Source organism: Pimephales promelas, chromosome 22 (assembly GCF_988280905.1).
Source record: "Pimephales promelas chromosome 22, fPimPro1.hap1.1, whole genome shotgun sequence".
NCBI classification, from domain to species: Eukaryota; Metazoa; Chordata; class Actinopteri; order Cypriniformes; family Leuciscidae; genus Pimephales; species Pimephales promelas.
This window is the reverse complement of record NC_142790.1, coordinates 1,140,543-1,163,052: the sequence shown is the minus strand read 5'-3', so window position 1 is coordinate 1,163,052 and position 22,510 is coordinate 1,140,543. Positions and strand designations below refer to the sequence as shown.

Genomic DNA, 22,510 nt, shown 5'->3' with positions numbered 1-22,510 from the left:
AAGTGCATCTATCCATCATAAAAGTGCATCTGTCCATCATAAAAGTGCATCTATCCATCATAAAAGTGCATCTGTCCATCATAAAAGTGCATCTATCCATCATAAAAGTGCATCTATCCATCATAATAGTGCATCTGTCAATCATAAAAGTGCAACTATCCATCATAATAGTGCATCTGTCCATCATAAAAGTGCAACTATCCATCATAAAAGTGCATCTATCCATCATAAAAGTGCATCTATCATCATAAAAGTGCATCTATCCATCATAAAAGTGCATCTATCCATCATAAAAGTGCATCTGTCCATCATAAAAGTCCATCTGTCCATCATACAAGTGCATCTGTCCATCATACAAGTGCATCTATCCATCATAAAAGTGCATCTGTCCATCATAAAAGTGCATCTGTCCATCATAAAAGTGCATCTATCCATCATAAAAGTGCATCTATCATCATACAAGTGCATCTGTCCATCATAAAAGTGCATCTATCCATCATAAAAGTGCATCTGTCCATCATAAAAGTGCATCTATCCATCATAAAAGTGCATCTGTCCATCATAAAAGTGCATCTATCATCATAAAAGTGCATCTATCCATCATAAAAGTGCATCTATCATCATAAAAGTGCATCTATCCATCATAAAAGTGCATCTATCCATCATAAAAGTGCATCTGTCCATCATAAAAGTCCATCTGTCCATCATACAAGTGCATCTGTCCATCATACAAGTGCATCTATCCATCATAAAAGTGCATCTGTCCATCATAAAAGTGCATCTATCCATCATAAAAGTGCATCTATCATCATACAAGTGCATCTGTCCATCATAAAAGTGCATCTATCCATCATAAAAGTGCATCTGTCTATCATAAAAGTGCATCTATCCATCATAAAAGTGCATCTGTCCATCATAAAAGTGCATCTATCATCATAAAAGTGCATCTATCCATCATAAAAGTGCATCTATCCATCATAAAAGTGCATCTATCCATCATAAAAGTGCATTTATCCATCATAAAAGTGCATCTGTCCATCATACAAGTGCATCTGTCCATCATAAAAGTGCATCTATCCATCATAAAAGTGCATCTGTCCATCATAAAAGTGCATCTGTCAATCATAAAAGTGCATCTGTCCATCATAAAAGCGCATCTGTCCATCATAAAAGCGCATCTGTCCATCATAAAAGTGCATCTGTCCATCATAAAAGTGCATCTGTCCATCATAAAAGTGCATCTATCCATCATAAAAGTGCATCTGTCCATCATAAAAGTGCATCTGTCCATCATAAAAGTGCATCTATCCATCATAAAAGTGCATCTGTCCATCATAAAAGTGCATCTATCCATCATACAAGTGCATCTGTCCATCATAAAAGTGCATCTATCCATCATAAAAGTGCATCTGTCCATCATAAAAGTGCATCTGTCAATCATAAAAGTGCATCTGTCCATCATAAAAGCGCATCTGTCCATCATAAAAGCGCATCTGTCCATCATAAAAGTGCATCTGTCCATCATAAAAGTGCATCTGTCCATCATAAAAGTGCATCTATCCATCATAAAAGTGCATCTGTCCATCATAAAAGTGCATCTGTCCATCATAAAAGTGCATCTATCCATCATAAAAGTGCATCTGTCCATCATAAAAGTGCATCTGTCCATCATAAAAGTGCATCTATCTGTGATTAAAGTGCATCTATGTGCTCCTCACGGCTCTGCGGGGGTTAATAAAGGCCACTAAAGGAAGTGAATCGATGCGTTCATGTAAGAAAAATATCGACTTATGGACTAAAATAACTAGCTTCCGGGAGACGGCCGTACATAAGTAGACTTACGGCACAAGAGTAACACTTCTATCATGGATTGATGTGCTTTTGTGGACTTCAAAAAAATGGTTTCCATTCACTCCTATTATAAAGATTGGAAGAGCCAGGACAATTATTTTAATATAACTGATTGTATTCGTCTGAAAGAAGAAAGTCATGCACACCTAGGATGAGTAAATCATGGGCTAATTTTCATTTTTGGGTGAACAATCCCTTTAAATATTTACATTAGATGGAAAAGCCAAGATCACATGGAATCTTAAAAACATGTGCTCAAAGATTTGAAGATTTCTATTCATCTGATAAGACGACACGTCACAAACTCGATGGAAACACATTTACCAAACTCATGTGAAGCTGAGAAAATAGCTTTCAACCAGGTATAACATCTGTATTCTCTTGTGTTCTTTTGCATTGTTGTGTTTGTATTACATTCTATCAGATTTGAGTTAAAAGTGCTTTATAAATGAATAAAAAGAAAAGACAGAAGTCAGTGATAAGCGATGCATGCATCCACCACAAGAGGGAAGAGTCGTCACACTTTACCCAGAGGTCTTTGAGAAAGTGGCCCTGTTTTAAATCATGAGTCTTCCACTGCTATCTACTAATCATTTGATTCAATGCACTTATTGTGTTCTTCTACACTGGACTTGGATTTAAAAAAAATAGTTTACACTTTATTTTACAGTATCATTGTTACATATGTTACATGTACTTTTCATAGTAATAACAGTCAATTATGCATAATTACATGTAACTATACATTTTTTTAGGGCTGGGTATTGAGACAAATTTCACAATTCGATTCGATTTCGATTCATGTAGCCTATAGGCTTCATTAGCCTAATATGAAGGTAATAATTAACTGTTTTGTAGCTATACAAACGCTTAAATTACACTTTTATTTAATTTTATAAGAAGATTATATGAAATATAAACATTTAAATGGTGACTGTCATAAAAACTTGCCAGATTTATTCAAATATGCATTAAATATTGAAGAACATTAAGATTATAATGCATATGTAATATGGTGTATATATTTAGTAAAATGCTCCTCTCTGGAGTTATTTTTTCTAGCTGACTAACGAGTTTATGTGGGTTTTCTGAGGTAAATATGACGATATTGATTACAAGCTGTTTAACTGACGTCTCTCCACGGTTGAAACGCTGATTGAGCGAATCAATGTGACATGATCCGGATTTGGATAAGTTGTACTCTATCTTTAACACACTTTCAGATGCTCGTTCATGTTTATTTGGCGCTGTAACTGGTATTATTAAGCCGGAAGAGAGATCAGCGCTGCTGCTTCTCTTGAGCTGCGCCAGAGCGATCTCATTTATGTTTTTGAGTTTCTAAAGAAAATGGACGTAATTTGAAATTTGAGACTTTGTTTCATATCAATAGTAACAAAGGACAAAGATTATTGCGATTTTTTTGGAAGCCGTGATACTCCCCATTCATTCAAATGAAACAGGATGACTAATCGATTCTTGAGATTTAAGAATCGATATCGGTTCGTAAAAATGAGAATCGATTAATATCGAGAAATCGATATTTATTACCCAGCCCTACATTTTTTAGTAATATTAATGCATGAATGTTTTCTACATCCCAGGTGAAAGTCCAGCTTTAATGTTGTTTATATGCATATGTGGTGTTTTTAATGTGCTTTAAGATAAACCGTGTGTGTGTGTGTGTGTGTTTTAACATTCAGGACAGATTTGATGACAGGTTTGATGTCAATCCAGAGTGGCATTGACAGAAACTGATAGAGCTGTAATCACACACACACACACACACACACACACACACACCTGGACGCTGCACTGTCCACAGACGACGACTGCAGGTCTACGCTGGGCACTCGGCAGAGTCTGGCTCGAGTCCGCTGGCTGGTTTTGAGGACGCTGGTTTCCTCAGGCTGGTCGTACAGCGCAGTGGATTCTGGGAACACACTACATAAAACACACACTCATGATTCACTTACAATACATAACAGGATTTTGCTAGATCTGGCAACATGCTACTCTTTCAAGAGTGGTAATTATTCCCTACCATGGTGAGGCGAAGCCCAATAGTATTATGGACTATATTTACTATGATACCATGGTATTAGTTCAAGGTTTATGAACACACTTTATGCTTTAGTTTAAGGCGTCATTGTTACAGTGTAATTATATATTTAAATACTGAGGAATAATAATGAACAACATTTACTTAATATAGTTTTAGGATTGGGTTAGTTGCGTGTAATTATGCATAATTTACTGTAATTACTATAGTAACTAGATGTAACGTGCGTATCAAGGACACTGTAAAATGAAGTGAAACCCAATTAAGTTTACAGTGTGTACGTGTAGTAATATCTACATCATGCCTAAACCAAACCCTAACCCTATAGTAAGTGCATGTAGTTTATAACTAGTACTCAGTGTTACAGTGTTATTACATATTTAATTACTGACACCTTATAATTACCGAATTCAGTTGATCAGTACCATGGTAATGCTAATGTGGGAGTGCCTTATTATATATATACAGCTGAAAGTTCGTTTATTTCAGTAATTCAACTTAAAAGCTGAAACTAATATATTATATAGACTCATTCCCTGCAAAGTGAGATATTTCAAGCCATTATTTGTTATAATTGTGATGATTATGGCTTACAGATATGAAAACCTTTTCACATTTGGGGTTTTCATATCTGTAAGCCATAATCATCACAATTATTAAAGGAAGTCCGCGACACACGTGTGCTGAGAGGTGTCTCTGTACCTGGACAGGTTGTCCCCGTCACCCTGGGGTGGACGCTCGCTCCTCACCGGACTGAAGTCTGAACACACGTCCTCGGTCCGGTCCAGGCTGGACTGAGCCGACGCCGGGCCGCACATCTGTCTCTGGTAGTACATGTGTACGCTGTCCCGCGAGGGAGTGTTCCCCTGCGGAGAGCAGAGCAGCGCTAACACTTCAGTCCGCTGCTAGCATGAAGCTCATTCATCAGAGGCTAATGATCCACCAAACCGGTCACAGGGGCACGTTTTTAGAAACTGAGATTCATACATCACCTGAAAGCTGAATAAATCACCTTTCTATTGATGTATGGCAATATTTGGCCGAAACTATTTCGAAAATCTGCAATGTGAGGGTGCAAAAAAATCGAAACATTGAGAAAATCACCAAGTTGTGCATTTATCAGGGCTTGAGGCACTTGTCCTTTGGACAAGTAAATTTATGTTTCACTTGCCCATGCACAAAAGTCACTTGTCCGGGTAAAGATTTATAATTTTATCTAGGGCTGCAGGATTTGGGGAAAATGTCATATTGTGATTATTGAGGTCAATATTGCGGTTGTGATATGCGATTGCGATATAATAAACAAATGAACAGTTCAGATGCAAAAGCCTCTAAATGCCATTTGAAATTTTCTTCTTTAATGATGATTTTTAGCAAACTTGTATATTTAAGTTCAGTAATTTCACTTAAATGGCAATGATAATTACCTATTAATTGTTATTTAAGTGAAAATACTGAACTTAAATATACAAGTTTGATAAAAAATCATCATTAAAGAAGAAAATTTCAAATGGCATTTAGAGGCTTTTGCATCTGAACTCTTCAAATGGTTTCATGAGTCGACTCGTTTGGTTCTAAACCAAATGCACACACAGATTAGTGATGATTCTGAAATTAGCAATAACAACTAAATGATTGGTAACACTTATAATGATCAATAAGCCATTGATGTCTGGATTAAAATGAACTGTCTAACAGGTAGGACATATACAGAAACGGAATAAATTTATCAAACAGTCTGCGCTGCATAAATTATAAATTATATAGACTATTCCTTATTAAAGCTAACTTCTTTAGTCAAGAGCAGTGAGTAATTTTCCCTGTTCCCTTTGTTCTTTCATTAACTTTACTGACTGAACGCTTTATTGGTAGCTGGCCCTTTAAGAACAGCCGCTGTGGACAGAGACGCGGATCTCACACGCGCTCATTCTCTCACGAGTCTCTTTATGTTCATCATAAGACTGCTCTTATGTTATGAAGATACTCGACAAATGACATTTTGGCTTAATTGTGTGTGTTGTTGATGTTCGTTCAAGCGCGAAAGAGAACTTGCGTGCGTCTTTCTGTGAGTCACCTTCAGGACATTCACAGGCAGCACGAAAAATGTGTTCGTTTCAAATCGGTAAAATTAAATCTGTAACGAGTGGCACATAACGTGAAGTAACATGGCATTTGATTTAGTTTGAAATTTAACTTGTCCGGTCGGACAACTAATTTTCTCTTCTACTTGTCCTACAAAAAATCCACTTGTCCCGGACAAGCCTTAATGTCGAGCCCTGATTTATGATCGCAATATTGCGGCATCCACTCACAAAAATATTATTTTTAGATATTTATTATTATTAGTGTGTGTGTGTGTGTGTGAGCAGATGAAACACAAATGCACAACAGCAAGAGTGTATGGCCACACCTTCGTGACCTCGTGTGTGAGCAGATAAAACACTTGAGTGTGTGTGTGTGTGTGAGCGCACCTTCTTGACCTCGTGTGTGAGCATGCAGCGCTCGATGCGCAGGACGGTGGAGATGTCGATGTGCTCCTGACAGATGGAGTTCAGCCAGGCCGTGAAGCTGTCCAGCAGGGCCAGGAACAGCACCCAGGAGAACTTGACGATGTTAAACACTCGCTTCATGATGTTGTCTAGAGCGGAGAGAGCAGAGCTGGGCTGATCAATATGACGCATGTAACTGGTGAAGGTGATAATAATAACGCCACGAGGAGGCGGTTGAAGTGTTCACACCTGGACCTTCCTCCTCCTCCTCCTCCTCCTCTGCAGCAGCTTCCTCATGGTTCTCCTCGACGGCCACGTGCACTGCACACAGAGAACACACCACATCAATACGGGCTCTCGCACCGGATCGTTCAAACATCTAAACACTGGGCTGGTTCCCCGAGAACTAATGGTTCGCCTAGGGTTTGTAATTATTATTATTATTATTTTAGGAACGTTCGCATCGCCAGGAGGAACTCTGAACTGACGAAAGCCGCGTTTGTTGTTGTGACTGTTGTTTTGACGGCGCTGAGATCGACTGAGCTCACATTCTCCTGTTCATTAGTTGTCTTACAGTAATGTCTAATGTTATTAGATACAAGTATTATTATTATTTTAAGGTGTCATTGTTACAGTGTAATTATATACAGTATTTAAGTACTGAATAATATTAACTAACTACATGTACTTACTATATGATTAGGGTTTGGTTGAGGGTTAGTTATCTATTTATCTATCTATCTATCTATCTATCTATCTATCTATCTATCTATCTATCTATCTATCTATCTATCTATCTATTTATCTATCTATCTATCTATCTATCTATCTATGTCTGTCTGTCTGTCTGTCTATCTATCTATCTATCTATCTGTATATCTATCTATCTGTATATCTATCTATCTATCTATCTATCTATCTATCTATCTATCTATCTATCTATCTGTCTGTCTGTCTGTCTGTCTGTCTGTCTGTCTGTCTGTCTGTCTGTCTGTCTGTCTGTCTGTCTATCTATCTATCTATCTATCTGTATATCTATCTATCTGTATATCTATCTATCTATCTATCTATCTATCTATCTATCTATCTATCTATCTATCTATCTATCTATCTATCTATCTATCTATCTATCTATCTATCTATCTATCTGTCTGTCTGTCTGTCTGTCTGTCTGTCTGTCTATCTATCTATCTATCTATCTGTCTGTCTGTCTGTCTGTCTTGTCTGTCTGTCTATCTATCTATCTATATTTCTCTCTTTCTCTAGTTACCTGTCAATCAATCAATCAATCAATCAATCAATCAATCAATCAATCAATCAATCAATCAATCAATCTACTCATCTATGTATCTATGTATGTATCTATGTATGTATCTATGTATGTATCTATGTATGTATCTATCTATCTATCTATCTATCTATCTATCTATCTATCTATCTATCTATCTATCTATCAAAATTTACACCAAACATTTGTTTTTGTTTTTGTAATTTTACACAATTTTATCCAATGTTCATATTTCTATTCTGGAAAATATGCTAATTATGGCATATTTAATTACATGCCTAATTTACATATTTAAACATAATTAATTTTCATAAAACTCAAAATGCAATTCCTTATTGTCACATGTTGGTCCTGTCTTGTATTGCACTTGGGTGTTGTTATGTTGTGCCATGTGTTTCTGTGATTGTTTGATCCTTCCCACTCGTTACCTGATTAGCGTTTAGTTGTTCCACCTGTTCCCCTCTTGATTTGTTCCCTTTTTAAGTCTCCTCATGTTTGCAGTCTTGGTCGGTTCTTTCTGTCACGTTCGCGCTTACGAAAAGGAGAACTCAAGTGCAAAACAAGGAAGGTTTATTTACAATGAAAAATGGGTACAAAAACAAAAACCCACGAGGGGGGAAACCAGAATAAATGAACATGAAACAAACACTGGGTCAAGAATACAGGGAACGCCAACCAGGAACAGAGAAACATCTGACAATGACAACGAACCGACCAAGACTGCAAACATGAGGAGACTTAAAAAGGGAACAAATCAAGAGGGGAACAGGTGGAACAACTAAACACTAATCAGGTAACGAGTGGGAAGGATCAAACAATCACAGAAACACATGGCACAACATAACAACACCCAAGTGCAATACAAGACAGGACCAACATGTGACACTTATGTAATCAATCAACTGGGGAAGTGTGGAACTATTATCTACATGGAGAGTCTTGCCTTGACTCTATGAACTGGATGTTTTATGGCCTCTATCTGGCGGCCCGAGCGCTGGGTCTGGATCGGCTGAAACCCCGTCCAGGCTCATATGGGATGAATCGAGCGGAGCGAATGCAACACAGTCCCAGGAATGCCGGGCCTGAAGCCGCCCAGCAGGAGGGATCTGGCAGAGCGAGACGTCCACACACGGCACAGGCTTTAATCAGGCTCACACAGAGTCTATGAAGGACCCGAGCGTGGCATTCTGGGAAACAGAGCGCTATAGAGCGGTCCAGACCAGTCCTAGCATTGATATAAACAGTCCCAAAGATGGTCCCAAATAACCCAGCGGATCATGACTATATTTGTATAATTGTGATGATTATGGCTTACAGATATGAAAACCCCAAATTCAAAATTAGAATATTGTGAGAAGGTTTTCATATCTGTAAGCCATGATCATCACAATTATAACAAATAAAGGCTTGAAATATCTCACTTTGCATGTAATGAGTCTATATGATATATTAGTTTCACCTTTTAAGTTGAATTACTGAAATAAATGAACTTTTGCATGATTTTCTGATTTTTCGAGTTTCGCCTGTTTGTACTTTGGAAGTCAGAGTTAACAACAGACTGCAGTCAATAACAGTCACAGACACACTGTACAAAATTTATCATCATGAGTATTGTAATTTTCATTAAAAAAGGTTATAATTAAAAACATTGTGTATATTTTATTAATAAAATTGTGGTTCAGTGTTTTATTTAAAATATTGAGAATATTTCACTAATAAAACCAAGAATTCTTTTATGGAAACTTAAATAAAAACTAATAAAGCTGAGAAAATTAAGGAAAAATTAAGAGAATAAGCTCAATTATGCGCTTTTATTTAGAGACACCATTGTTAATCCCAGCATGCTTTGCACATGACTGGACATTTTCTAAATATTGAAATTAAGTATTATTTAATGTGTTTTTGAGTAAAGGGAAACATCTGTTAATGCTTAATGTTAAGTTTTGATGTTATGTTATGAATAACTGCATGTATTAATATAGCATTAAGCAATAATTCTGCTAATGATAGTGCAGTAACATGTTTGTTTCAGCGTACAGCCTATTAATAATACAATATAACTCAAAGTCAAATATAAACTGATCATTTCTATTCACTTGAATTAGCACAATTTTGAGAGTAAAATACTTAAAATAAAAAAAAAACATATTTCACTAAAAATATTAAATTCATTATGTCATGACTAAATAAATGTGTCACGGGGTGTGTTGCAGGGGTGCCGGAGTGCAGGTTGAAGGAGCGGGAGGAATCCAGATTAACATCAAACACGGGTTTATTTTAAACATACAGGCAGGAAGGCAGGTAAACAGGAGCACACATCGGGTAACATAAACATCGACTGACAAAGACAGACTGAATAAGGTCGAACTAAATAGACAGAGGAATCAAACTAAATGGAGTGCAAACAGGTGAAAATGATGACGAACAGACGAGGAACAGGTGGCTGATGAGGGAGTGAGATCAGGAGAGGAAACAAAAGGATCCGGGGAAGCGTGGTGCAGATGACGAGACAAACAGGTGAAGACGAAGACTGTGACATCACTCCCCCCTCCCGGTAGGCGTGACCTCACGCCGTAACATCAGCGGGGAGGGGGGGTGGGCGCCCTGGAGGCCGTGGGGGACGTGGTCAGGCGCAGGCAGCCCCCCCAGGGCGGAGCAGGATGAGGGCGTGGCCAGGGCGGAGCAGGATGAGGGCGTGGCCAGGGCGGAGCAGGATGAGGGCGTGGCCAGGATGGAGCAGGATGAGGGCGTGGCCAGGGGGGAGCAGGATGAGGGCGTGGCCAGGGCGGAGCAGGATCAGGGCGTGGCCAGGGCGGAGCAGGATGAGGGCGTGGCCCGGGCGGAGCAGGATGCGAGGACCCTTCGGGTGGCCACGGCGGTGAGAGCCCTTCAGGCGCCCTTCAGGCGGCCGTGGCGGTGAGAGCCCTTCGGGAGGCCACGGCGGTGAGAGCCTTTCAGGCGGCCGTGGCGGTGAGAGCCCTTCGGGAGGCCACGGCGCTGAGAGCCCTTCGGGCGGCCACGGCGGTGAGAGCCCTTCAGGCGGCCGTGGCGGTGAGAGCCCTTCGGGAGGCCACGGCGGTGAGAGCCCTTCGGGCGGCCACGGCGGTGAGAGCCCTTCAGGCGGCCGTGGCGGTGAGAGCCCTTCGGGAGGCCACGGCGGTGAGAGCCCTTCGGGCGGCCACGGCGGTGCGAGCCTTTCAGGCGGCCGTGGCTGGGACACTGGGCCCCCCCCCAAAAAATATTTGGGTTGAGTCCCCGGGTGAAGGGCAGATGGGGAGTGGATGGTCTCGGGCTGGACGGTCTGGACGGTCTCGGGCTGGAGCGTCTGGACGGTCTCGGGCCGGACGGTCTGGACGGTCTCTGGCTGGACGGTCTGGCCGGTCTCTGGCTGGACGGTCTGGCCGGTCTCTGGCTGGACGGCCTGGACGGTCTCTGGCTGGACGGGCTGGACGGTCTCTGGCTGGACGGTCTGGACGGTCTCTGGAGGGCTGGACGGAACCAGCAGTGAAGAGCACACAGACTCTGGAGGGCTGGACGGAACCAGCAGTGAAGAGCAAACAGTCTCTGGAAAGCTGGACGGAACCAGCAGTGAAGAGCATTCAGTCTCTGGAGAGCTGGATGGAACCAGCAGTGAAGAGCATACAGTCTCTGGAGAGCTGGACGGAACCAGCAGTGAAGAGCATACAGTCTCTGGAGGGCTGGACGGAACCAGCAGCGAAGAGCATACAGTCTCTGGAGAGCTGGAGGGAACCAGCAGTGAAGAGCATACAGTCTCTGGAGAGCTGGACGGAACCAGCAGTGAAGAGCATTCAGTCTCTGGAGAGCTGGACGGAACCAGCAGTGAAGAGCATACAGTCTCTGGAGAGCTGGACGGAACCAGCAGTGAAGAGCATACAGTCTCTGGAGAGCTGGACGGAACCAGCAGTGAAGAGCATACAGTCTCTGGAGAGCTGGACGGAACCAGCAGTGAAGAGCATACAGTCTCTGGAGAGCTGGACGGAACCAGCAGTGAAAAGCATACAGTCTCTGGAGGGCTGGACGGAACCAGCAGCGAAGAGCATACAGTCTCTGGAGAGCTGGACGGGACCAGCGGTGAAGAGCATTCAGTCTCTGGAGAGCTGGACGGAACCAGCAGTGAAGAGCATTCAGTCTCTGGAGAGCTGGATGGAACCAGCGGTGAAGAGCATTCAATCTCTGGAGAGCTGGACGGAACCAGCGGTGAAGAGCATTCAGTCTCTGGAGAGCTGGACGGAACCAGCGGTGAAGAGCATTCAATCTCTGGAGAGCTGGACGGAACCAGCGGTGAAGAGCATTCAATCTCTGGAGAGCTGGACGGAACCAGCGGTGAAGAGCATTCAATCTCTGGAGAGCTGGACGGAACCAGCGGTGAAGAGCATTCTGTCTCTGGAGAGCTGGACGGAACCAGCGGGGAAGAGCATTCAATCTCTGGAGAGCTGGACGGAACCAGCGGGGAAGAGCATTCAGTCTCTGGAGAGCTGGACGGAACCAGCGGTGAAGAGCATTCAGACTCTGGAGAGCTGGACGGAACCAGCGGTGAAGAGCCTTTAGTCTCCGGAGAGCTGGACGGAACCAGCGGTGAAGAGCCTTTAGTCTCTGGAGAGCTGGACGGAACCAGCAGTGAAGGGAGGTTCGGCTCGGGAGGGCTGACGGTGCGCGCAGGCTCGGCAGGGCTGACGGTGCGCGCAGGCTCGGCAGGGCTGACGGTGAGCGCGGGCTCGGCAGGGCTGACGGTGAGCGCGGACTCGGCTGGGCTGACGGTGACCAGAGAAGATGAGGGTTCAGGGGTTGGAGTGGTGCTGGTGACTTTTTCCACGAAGAATGGGGATTCACAGCACACCAGCACCCACTCCACACAGGCAAGGAAGTCATCGGCTGGACCGCTCCCTGGGAGGCGTGCCCGGGTCCGCTCGCTGAGGCTGGCGATGTAGAAAACACACAGCGAGCGGTCCGGGTAGTGGGTGTGGAACGCCAACTCCAGAAAGTCCCTGGTATGGGACTCCAGGGAGCGGTCTTCCTGGTCCAAACAGAGGAGGCTCACCGCTGGAAGGTCCATCACTCTCAGTTAAATCTGGGTCAGTCGATCTGTCACGGGGTGTGTTGCAGGGGTGCCGGAGTGCAGGTTGAAGGAGCGGGAGGAATCCAGATTAACATCAAACACGGGTTTATTTTAAACATACAGGCAGGAAGGCAGGTAAACAGGAGCACACATCGGGTAACATAAACATCGACTGACAAAGACAGACTGAATAAGGTCGAACTAAATAGACAGAGGAATCAAACTAAATGGAGTGCAAACAGGTGAAAATGATGACGAACAGACGAGGAACAGGTGGCTGATGAGGGAGTGAGATCAGGAGAGGAAACAAAAGGATCCGGGGAAGCGTGGTGCAGATGACGAGACAAACAGGTGAAGACGAAGACTGTGACAAAATGAGGGTTTACATGATTTACTCAGGTAGAGTCCATGAAAGAAATCAAGCCATAACAACTCAAAAATATTATGTTTAATATTGTTACCACCATTTTTTTTTACAGTGATAAGCAATAAAATAGGGTTAATATAGTGCAAATTAAAATATATTTTTGTAAGAATATATTACCTAATCAATGTCGTTCCTTCTCAATTATATCATTAATATCCCCATGTTCAGTAAATAATGGATGTGCATTAGTGATGTATCTGAGGAAGAGTGTGGTGGTTCAGATGATGAAGAGCGTACCTTCCTCCGGCTCGAGCGAGGGCGAGAGTCTCTCCGTGTATCTGTGCCAGAAGCGTCTCCTCTCCTTACTCCGCTCCTTCATGGCGGTCTTCGAGTCCGTAACCCAGGCGTGATACACAAACTGAGAAGCAAAGGATCACGTCAGGCGAAGGTCTGGAAGACGAGGGAATCTAAGCAGTGAGAAAGGCTGCGTCTAATTTGTTTTGATTTTAGCTGGAGTTGTGTTTCGAATCAGTGTTTGAGCCCAATTGAGCTGTTTCTCCACGGAGAAGCACATGCAGGGTTATGAAGGCTCCAGGACAGGCCTGAGCTGAGGAACACACACATATCCCTGTCAATCAGAGACAGCAACACAACACACACACACACACACGGGACACCAGCGTTAGGGGATGTTTTGCTCCAGAGAACAGGATTCTGATGTCTAAGAGACCGAACGAACGCACTGTTCACAGAGGAGAAAAACACAGCCAAACCCAGAAACACCTCGCAGGAAACCCTCCACTCACACATGCGCCAGGGCTGGATGATCACGCTCAGTACATGATGGAGACACATCTGTTGGATATCAGTCTGTGGATAATATTATATCTTTATGATTGTCTATCTATCTGTCTGTCTGTCTGTCTGTCTGTCTGTCTATCTGTCTGTCTGTCTGTCTATCTATCGATCTATCTATCTGTCTGTTTGTTTGTCTATCTATCTATCTATCTATCTATCTATCTATCTATCTATCTATCTATCTATCTATCTATCTATCTATCTATCTATCTATCTATCTATCTATCTATCTATCTATCTATCTATCTATCTATCTATCTGTCTGTCTGTCTTTCCGTCTGTCTGTCTTTCTGTCTATCTATCTATCTATCTATCTGTCTGTCTGTCTGTCTTTCCGTTTGTCTGTCTTTCTGTCTGTCTGTCTATCTGTCTGTCTTTCTGTCTGTCTATCTATCTGTCTGTCTGTCTGTCTATCTATCTGTCTGTCTTTCTGTCCGTCTTTCCGTCTGTCCATCTATCTGTCTGTCTGTCTGTCTATCTATCTATCTGTCTGTCGGTCTATCTGTCTGTCTGTCTGTCTGTCTGTCTGTCTGTCTGTCTGTCTGTCTGTCTGTCTGTCTGTCTGTCTGTCTGTCTATCTGTCTGTCTGTCTATCTGTCTGTCTGTCTGTCTGTCTGTCTATCTATCTGTCGGTCTGTCTGTCTGTCTATCTATCTGTCTGTCTTTCTGTCCGTCTTTCCGTCTGTCCATCTATCTATCTGTCTGTCTGTCTGTCTATCTATCTGTCGGTCGGTCTGTCTGTCTGTCTTTCTGTTTGTCTTTCTGTCTGTCTGTCTGTCTGTCTGTCTGTCTGTCTATCTATCTATCTATCTGTCTGTCTATCTATCTATCTATCTATCTATCTATCTATCTATCTATCTATCTATCTATCTATCTATCTATCTATCTATCTGTCTGTCTGTCTGTCTTTCCGTCTGTCTGTCTGTCTATCTATCTGTCTGTCGGTCTGTCTGTCTGTCTGTCTGTCTTTCTGTTTGTCTTTCTGTCTGTCTGTATGTCTGTCTGTCTGTCTTTCCGTCTGTCTGTCTTTCCGTCTGTCTGTCTTTCTGTCTGTCTGTCTGTCTGCCTATCTATCTATCTATCTATCTATCTATCTATCTATCTATCTATCTATCTATCTATCTATCTATCTATCTATCTATCTATGAAATTTAATCGTGTTCATTTATATAACACATAAGAACTGTTGAATCAGAGTTTTGAATAAAGTTATTAACATGTACTGAACTTTAAAATGTAAAAAGTTTGCTAAATGAATCAAACTTACTAATTCTAACACATTTTTTTTTTTTTGCAACTGTCGTTTAATTCAGCTATTAAAGCATCTTACCATTTTCACACTTTAATACTAGCGAGATAATAATCATAACAGTCTGTTGGAAACTAATTTTGTATTGCCAGCAACATTATCTCAATAAACATATTATGAATATGTAATCTATCACCCAGCCCTGCATGCTACTGGAATCTACTGCATAATACACTGCATTTCCTTGGCATGCGCTGCACCGTTCACACGACGCCAGAAGACTGACGTGCAACTGCAGTAACCCGAGCTCGGCTCGATCCGGATCCATAAATGCATGTATATTGTGCAACTGGGAAGCAGGAAAGTGCAATGGCCATCTGACACACACTACAGCATTCAGAGGAGAGGAGATGAGTCCGGCGTTGTGAAGTACCTTGGCTGCCCTGATTACACACTGCAGAACAGTTTTGGGCAGTTTAATGACAGACTTTGGTAAAGCCAGCAAAGCAGACGCAAACTTTCGGATAGCTCTCTACAAGAGACGACAGAGCAGGGATGAGTTAGTGTGGCGCGAGGCTCTGCGCTAGCGCTGTTATTAGCCGTTAGCGGGCTGAGAAATAACCAAACATTGTTAAGTGTTGAGGGAACAAAACAAGAACACAATGAGGAAAACATTTTCAAACATGAAGCACAAGACGTTAATGTTAATAATGGTGCACATGCATTTTAGCACAGGGGTTTCTGGGATATTTACCTGGAACGCGGATCTTTTGGGTGGATCTTCATCCTTTTTATCGTCCTCTTCCTCCTCTTCCTCGCTATCAGTCTCAAATAAGTAATAATTGCCACTTCGAACCACTAAAAGAGCCAACAATCACACTAGAGCTGTTAAAAACACCTGTTTATTAAAATAAAATACAAATATTAGTTGAAAAACTTGAACTAAATGACAATTACAAATATTGCCTTAGTTGGGAATCACCTGAAATAAGTTGTAATTGTAACTGGAAATAAATAAAAGCTAAAACTGTCTGTCTCATCAAGGCACATTTTCTCAATATTAATAATAATATAAAAAATATAACGAAATGACTTAAAATTAAACTAAAATTAACATTATTCTTCTAAATATTAATAAAATTAAAGTTAAAAATAACAGTTTTGAAGTCAATACAATATGCACATACACAATCTTTTCTTGACACATATATTAAAGTTTTTTAAATTGAATAAATAGTTTTTTTTAATTTAAATTGAGAAATATTTATGGTAGATTTTATCAAAAAAAAAAATCATTTTTTTCCAATTTAAAAACCGACACAAATGATGCTCAGATGTGAAACGCATCTCTTTGTGACATTTCTGTTGGCGAATGAGATCTCTGAGACTATGGTGTGTTTTTCTCTGGAGACACATCTGACAAACTGAAGTGCAATATTCATGCACATGATATCATAATCAACATTGGGATCTTGTAAACTGAATTCTGAAGATGAGAAGAGCGAGAGATACTGACTGGATGCATGATCAACCCATGGCCTCCACCACTGCTTCCTTTGGCCTTTCTTCTTCTCTTTACCGACCTCTCCTGTGATGTAAAAACATTGTTCCATCAACACACACACACACACACATTTACTGTGAGGTCAGGTATGCGCGTTTCATGTGTTTTAGATTTGATTGCAATGCATTTAACGCCGCTGTTAAGCGCAGGCACTTGAGGAATTTACACATCTTCAGTCAGACACTGATGTTGGACTAAAGTGTGTGTTTTGACAAAGAAACACTCAAACATTTGACTTTATCTTCGTCAAAATTTAAGACACGTTTTTGTTTTCGGTTTATGTGAATTAAATGCATTCTAGTTATTAATATATTTGGTTTAATATATTTAATATATTTAATAATATAATATATATTATCCTCAGGAAACTTTCCAATTTGTGTGCCATTAAATTACTAATATTATAATTACCTGGATACTGAATTATACATGTGTTGATCAATTTAATTCTGTTTATAGTTTACTGGAAAAAAAAAAAAACAATTGTATAGTATAATGAAAAACATACACTGCCATTCAATGTTTTTGAAAGTCTTCTGCTCAAAAAGCAGCATCAAAAATACAGTAAAAATCGGGAAATATTATTCTAATGTAAATCATCAGTTTTCTATGTGAATATACAGTAAAGTTTAATTTATTCCTGTGATTTTCAGCATCATTACTCCAGTCTTCAGTGTCACATGATCCTTCACAAATCACTCTAATATGAGGATCTGATGATCAACAAACATTTATGATTATTATCAATGTTGGAAACTGTTTAGATTTTATTTTCCAGGATTTTTTGATGAATAGAAAGTTCAAAAGAACAGCATTTATGTGAAACATTATAAATGTCTTTATTGTCACGTTTGATGCATTCAAAGCGTCTTTGGACGGAGTTCAGCTGCGATGTTTCAAATCAACATACCTTCATCTTCATCCTCTTCCTCCTTCACCACTGAGTGACTTTCCCCACTGTCCTGAGCCAAAGACAACATCCTCTCCTTCCCTCTCTTAAACTTCTGCTGTCGGCTTTTGATGCGGTCCATCCTGACAGAAACAGAGGGAAGGAGAGCACGGTTGGGCTTTAGCTTGAGTTGGCCTCATTTAGCTTAACACAATCAGAGTATAATTGAAGAAAAATAGTTTGAGAATCGTTTTTTTTATTATTCTCCTCATATTCTCCATTGTTGTGACTCCTCTCTTCCCAGTCTGTCAGTAACGCTCCGTTTACTTCCTGTCTCTATGAAGCCCCTCCTCCTGAAAAGCACACTGTGCTCTGATTGGTCGGCTGGAGCAGTGTGTTGTGATTGGTCGAGTGCTTTGTGTGTGTTTGGGAAATGTCCCGCCCCTTTCCATAACCGCCAGTTTAACACTATACTAACTAACTCAACCAGGCCCCGCCCCTTTATTATGCGCATGAATTATTATAATGAGGAATATTGTGACGTGTTCGTTCCCGGGAGAAACTCCAGACTACAATGGAGGCGTTTCAGGAGTTCTCATATAGAGAAGAACTGGAGCTTCTTCATCCTCAAACACTACACACAGATGGAAAGACCAGAATAGGTCCTCTAATAACCAATAAGTGATAGAGAATCACATGATTTGAGCGGACTGTATGAGGAATGCAGCGGTTGGCAGTGAACAATGAGACATTGTGAGTCCCACACTGAGCCGTTCATGAACTCACTGTCTCTTCAGCAGATCCATCGACTTCTTCTCTTCTTCTATTCTGGCTTTAACCGCCTTCACGATGGTTGCCTGGAACAGCTCCGCTCCTCTGACAGAGAAACAATGAACACACACACACACACACACACCAGGCGGAATAACTCCCGAGGCCCTCGTAACACAAATCATTACATTCTGGAATATTAAGCAGTTTCAAATAAGAGTCAAGATGTGCTTCCTACAGTCAAACCAACACTTATTCACACACACTTCTGGCATCACCACAGGTTATTCGCTGGTGATAAACATGAGCAGAACTCAGGTCTCAGATCAGTGGATATTTGACTGGTTTTGTCCGTCCTTCTGTTGGACTCTCACACATGAATTATGTTGAATATCTGTTCAATTGAACTACACAATTAGATAATACCAGTTTAGCTCAAGCAATGCTTCATGTTGTTCAGTGTGTGTGTGTGAAAAGAGCATTAGCGATTACAGAAAACACACTTCAGCAGAACATCATCAGCTCAAATCATTTTTAGTCCCACATGTGTATAAATTTGAAGAATATTTGTGTGTAATATGTCACGGTTTACTTTATTTTGCTCTCCTCACTCACAGAAATGAACTATAGTGTCCTGAACACACTAGTAAACGGATATCAAAACTTATATCTGGTGTCTGAATCATTTTTGATTTCTTAATCATTCTGGTCTTAATATTTCCTAGACGTTAATTAAAATAAAAAAAAACAGACTATTCTGGTTACTTTGTCACACAGGCACAGATGAGAAGCAAACACTGGTGTGTGTGTACCTGAACAAACTTCAATGAGCTCATTGTTTCTGCATTAAATTATTACATTGTTTAAAATAATACCTTTTCGCTAACTGTGATTTTTTATATAGTGTATGTACATTTCTGAAATACATCATTTAAGAGTTTCCTCTGATAACAGATCACTGTAAATTGTAATGTGGACTCATATGTTTCCTATAAAGCTGCTTTGAAATGATGTGTATTGTGAAAAGCGCTATGCAAATAAATGTGAACGGTATTCAGGGTTCCCACACCTCGGTCACTTCAAATCAAGAACCTTTCAAGGACTTTCCAGGTCCAAAACGCTCAAACTCAAGGACTGAATCTGCAAAAAAATGCTTTTACTTAGGATTTTTTTCTTGTTTCCAGTCCAAATTTCAAACTTTTCTTAAATCAAGATGCATTTACTAAAGTTGTAAAACAAAGTTATATAGAAAATAAGCTTGTTTCTGTTTGTATTAAGATTATTTTTATCACCCCATTGGCAGATCATTTAGCTTAAACTCACTTAATTTTGATTAAATCCCTTGCAAAACAGGACGTAGCCCTCAATCGGGTCTTGGGGTCTATACGACCCCAATAGACTTTTACTTAATAAAAAAAGGTTCCCTTCATCTCAGTGGAATAAGATTTTGTGAATTTTCATTCATTATCTATCTGTACACACACACAAAAAACTGGGCTTGATTCGGTTGTTCTGAAGGTATGTAAAAAAAAATGTGTACACTTCTGGTCTTCGGGGTCAATATGACCCCACATTGAAATGAATGGGAAATGTGAAAAAAAAAACTAAGTATATTTTCTTCATGTGTTCGGCATAAATCTGAAATTTATACACAGAAATGAAGGCCTAGTACTAGAGCATAAATGCAATGTATCATAAAAAATAATATTTCATATGCAAACTAATGGTGTAGTTGAGGAATTGTGTGGTATATGGATACAAAAGTACTTTACTTCTCATCTATTCAGTAATGCTGTGTTTTTGAAGATATAAACAAAAATATTAATTTGATAAATAATAAAAATATTATTTGTATGATTAAAAATTTATATTTTTTGTACAATAACGCGTTAATTGTTGAAGCCCAGAAGTGTAAACAGGAAACGAAGACCATTTGAAGGTTAATATCTTAAGTCATCATCTAATAAATGCATCTTGATTTAAGAATTTTCAGATATTTGGACTGAAAACAAGAAGTAAGAAATGCATTTTTTTGAGGTTTCATCGTTTTTAAGTTTTGTGCCGATTAAATTTAATCCGACCGGAGGGAATAATTTACCAGAAAACTTTCACGGATCTATGTATGTTTATTTTCCAAAACTTTTCTAAATTTTCTTTTTCTAAATTCACAGACTGTGAAGGATGTGAAGGACCCGAGGGAAGCCCGTGTCGTACCTGGAGGCGAGGACCTGCGAGGACCGGATGTCGGCCACGACGTGCAGGAAGTAGTAACTCATGAACACCCGTCTCTGCAGGAGGAGGAAGGCGAAGCAGATGCTGTCCCAGATGATGCCCGCCTCGTCACTCGGCAGCTCACACTGCTTGTGTGCGTTCTGCTCCGCTGCGGGACACACGACAATCATCACAACCTCATCTCTTATTAAAATGGATATTAATGAGCAGTCACCATAGGGGCAAGGAAAACCCACACACTATCAAACGTCAGGCATATAAAATTATTATTAAAAAAATATATTATTATTATTAACAGACACATTAAAAGTGATATTAAAATGAGCTAATAATTAACCTTTATAAGCCTTTCAGACATTTTTTAGTTTATAGTTTGTGTGTTATTTGTCATGCAAAGTTAATTCTAGGTTAGATTTCACAGTTCTCAGCATTAAAAACATGGGATTTGTGGAATAAATAAATGTTGAAAGTGAGCATTCAATTCCTTGAACCAAAGAGGAAATGAAAGCATAACTTACGTTTTGAATATCCTTTTATAGTGCAGGCCAGACTGAAGAGCTGGATCAGCCAGCAGTGATTGGCCACCAGCGCTTTTATATATCCACACGCCGCCACCTGAGAGACGAGACAACCGACACCACGATATAGTCACGATCACATCCAGCAGAAACAAATGTTGGACGAACCTCTTTGAAAGAGAACATCGTTGTTTGTTACTGGGAAATAGTTTCCGTTTGTCACCCTTTAGTGTGTAATAAATTATTCATCAAATCCCACAAACACTTGTTTTCACTTCATTCACTCTGACTTCAGAGCAGTTTTAACACAACGGCCCAGACGTTATCATTCATTTCAGCCCACGGATATACATGAGATACTGTCATGATTTGGTCTTGTCTGTCATGTTTTGGTTTGTTCATCTCATGTGATTCCCTGCTTATCATGTGATCCTGCCATGTGTCTTGTCATTGGTTAATCGTCTGTTCATTGTTTACAGGTGTCCCTTGTTTTTTTTTTTTTTAAACTTTTGCTAATAATTTACTCACCCCCATGTCATCCAAGATGTCCATGTCGTTCTTTCTTCAGTCGCAAAGAAATTAAGGTTTTTGATGAAAACATTCCAGGATTTTCTCCATATAATGGACTTCAATGGGGACCAAACGGTTCAAGGTCCAAATGAGAGTTTCAGTGCGAACTGTTCAAAGGGCTTTAAACGACTCCAGACGATGAATAAGGGTCTTATCTAGTGAAACTGAATGAACAAATCTTTTTCAAGTCATTTCGTTCATTCAACGAACAAAACGAACGAAATGACTCGAAAAAAGATTTGTTCATTTTGATGAACGAGTTCGAACAGGAGAGTCACGAACGCGCATCACAGAACAGAGCAAGGCGAGCGTTTGAGCTTATAAAACTTAAACTTTGTTATTTATATATTAAATGAGCGATCGTTTCGCTTGATAAGACCCTTATTCATCGTCTGGAATCGTTTAAAGCCCTTTGAAAGTGAATGAAACTCTCATTTGGAACCGTTTGGACCCCATTGAAGTCCATTATATGGAGAAAATCCTGGAATGTTTTCATCAAAAACCTTCATTTCTTTTCGACTGAAGAAAGAAAGACATGGACATCTTGGATGACACGGGGGTGAGTAAATTATCAGCATTTTTTTTTTTCCTTTTAAGTGAACTACTCCTTTAAGCCCACATGTTTGCCATGTGTCCTTGTCAAGTTTGATGTCAATGTAATCGGTAAGCTTCACGCCATGTTTTTGTTTAGTTCAGTTGATAAATAAACTGCTCTTGGGTTATTTATA

The 22,510-nt window shown here is 40.4% G+C and overlaps 1 protein-coding gene across 2 annotated transcripts in view; it reads right to left on the bottom strand.

Annotated features, from left to right (window-relative positions):
* piezo2a (piezo-type mechanosensitive ion channel component 2a) overlaps positions 1-22,510 on the bottom strand; it is a 187,752-nt gene that overhangs the window by 73,079 nt on the left and 92,163 nt on the right. For both annotated transcript variants that reach the window (XM_089125806.1, XM_089125807.1), the window contains exons 27-37: positions 21,213-21,309; positions 20,677-20,842; positions 18,478-18,567; positions 17,713-17,834; positions 16,755-16,826; positions 15,993-16,096; positions 13,429-13,549; positions 6,649-6,720; positions 6,382-6,548; positions 4,613-4,776; positions 3,652-3,792 (exon numbers count right to left, since the gene is read on the bottom strand). In XM_089125806.1, the coding sequence (XP_088981932.1) occupies positions 3,652-3,792; positions 4,613-4,776; positions 6,382-6,548; positions 6,649-6,720; positions 13,429-13,549; positions 15,993-16,096; positions 16,755-16,826; positions 17,713-17,834; positions 18,478-18,567; positions 20,677-20,842; positions 21,213-21,309 (1,316 nt within the window). The remainder of the gene's footprint in view (positions 1-3,651; positions 3,793-4,612; positions 4,777-6,381; positions 6,549-6,648; positions 6,721-13,428; positions 13,550-15,992; positions 16,097-16,754; positions 16,827-17,712; positions 17,835-18,477; positions 18,568-20,676; positions 20,843-21,212; positions 21,310-22,510) is intronic.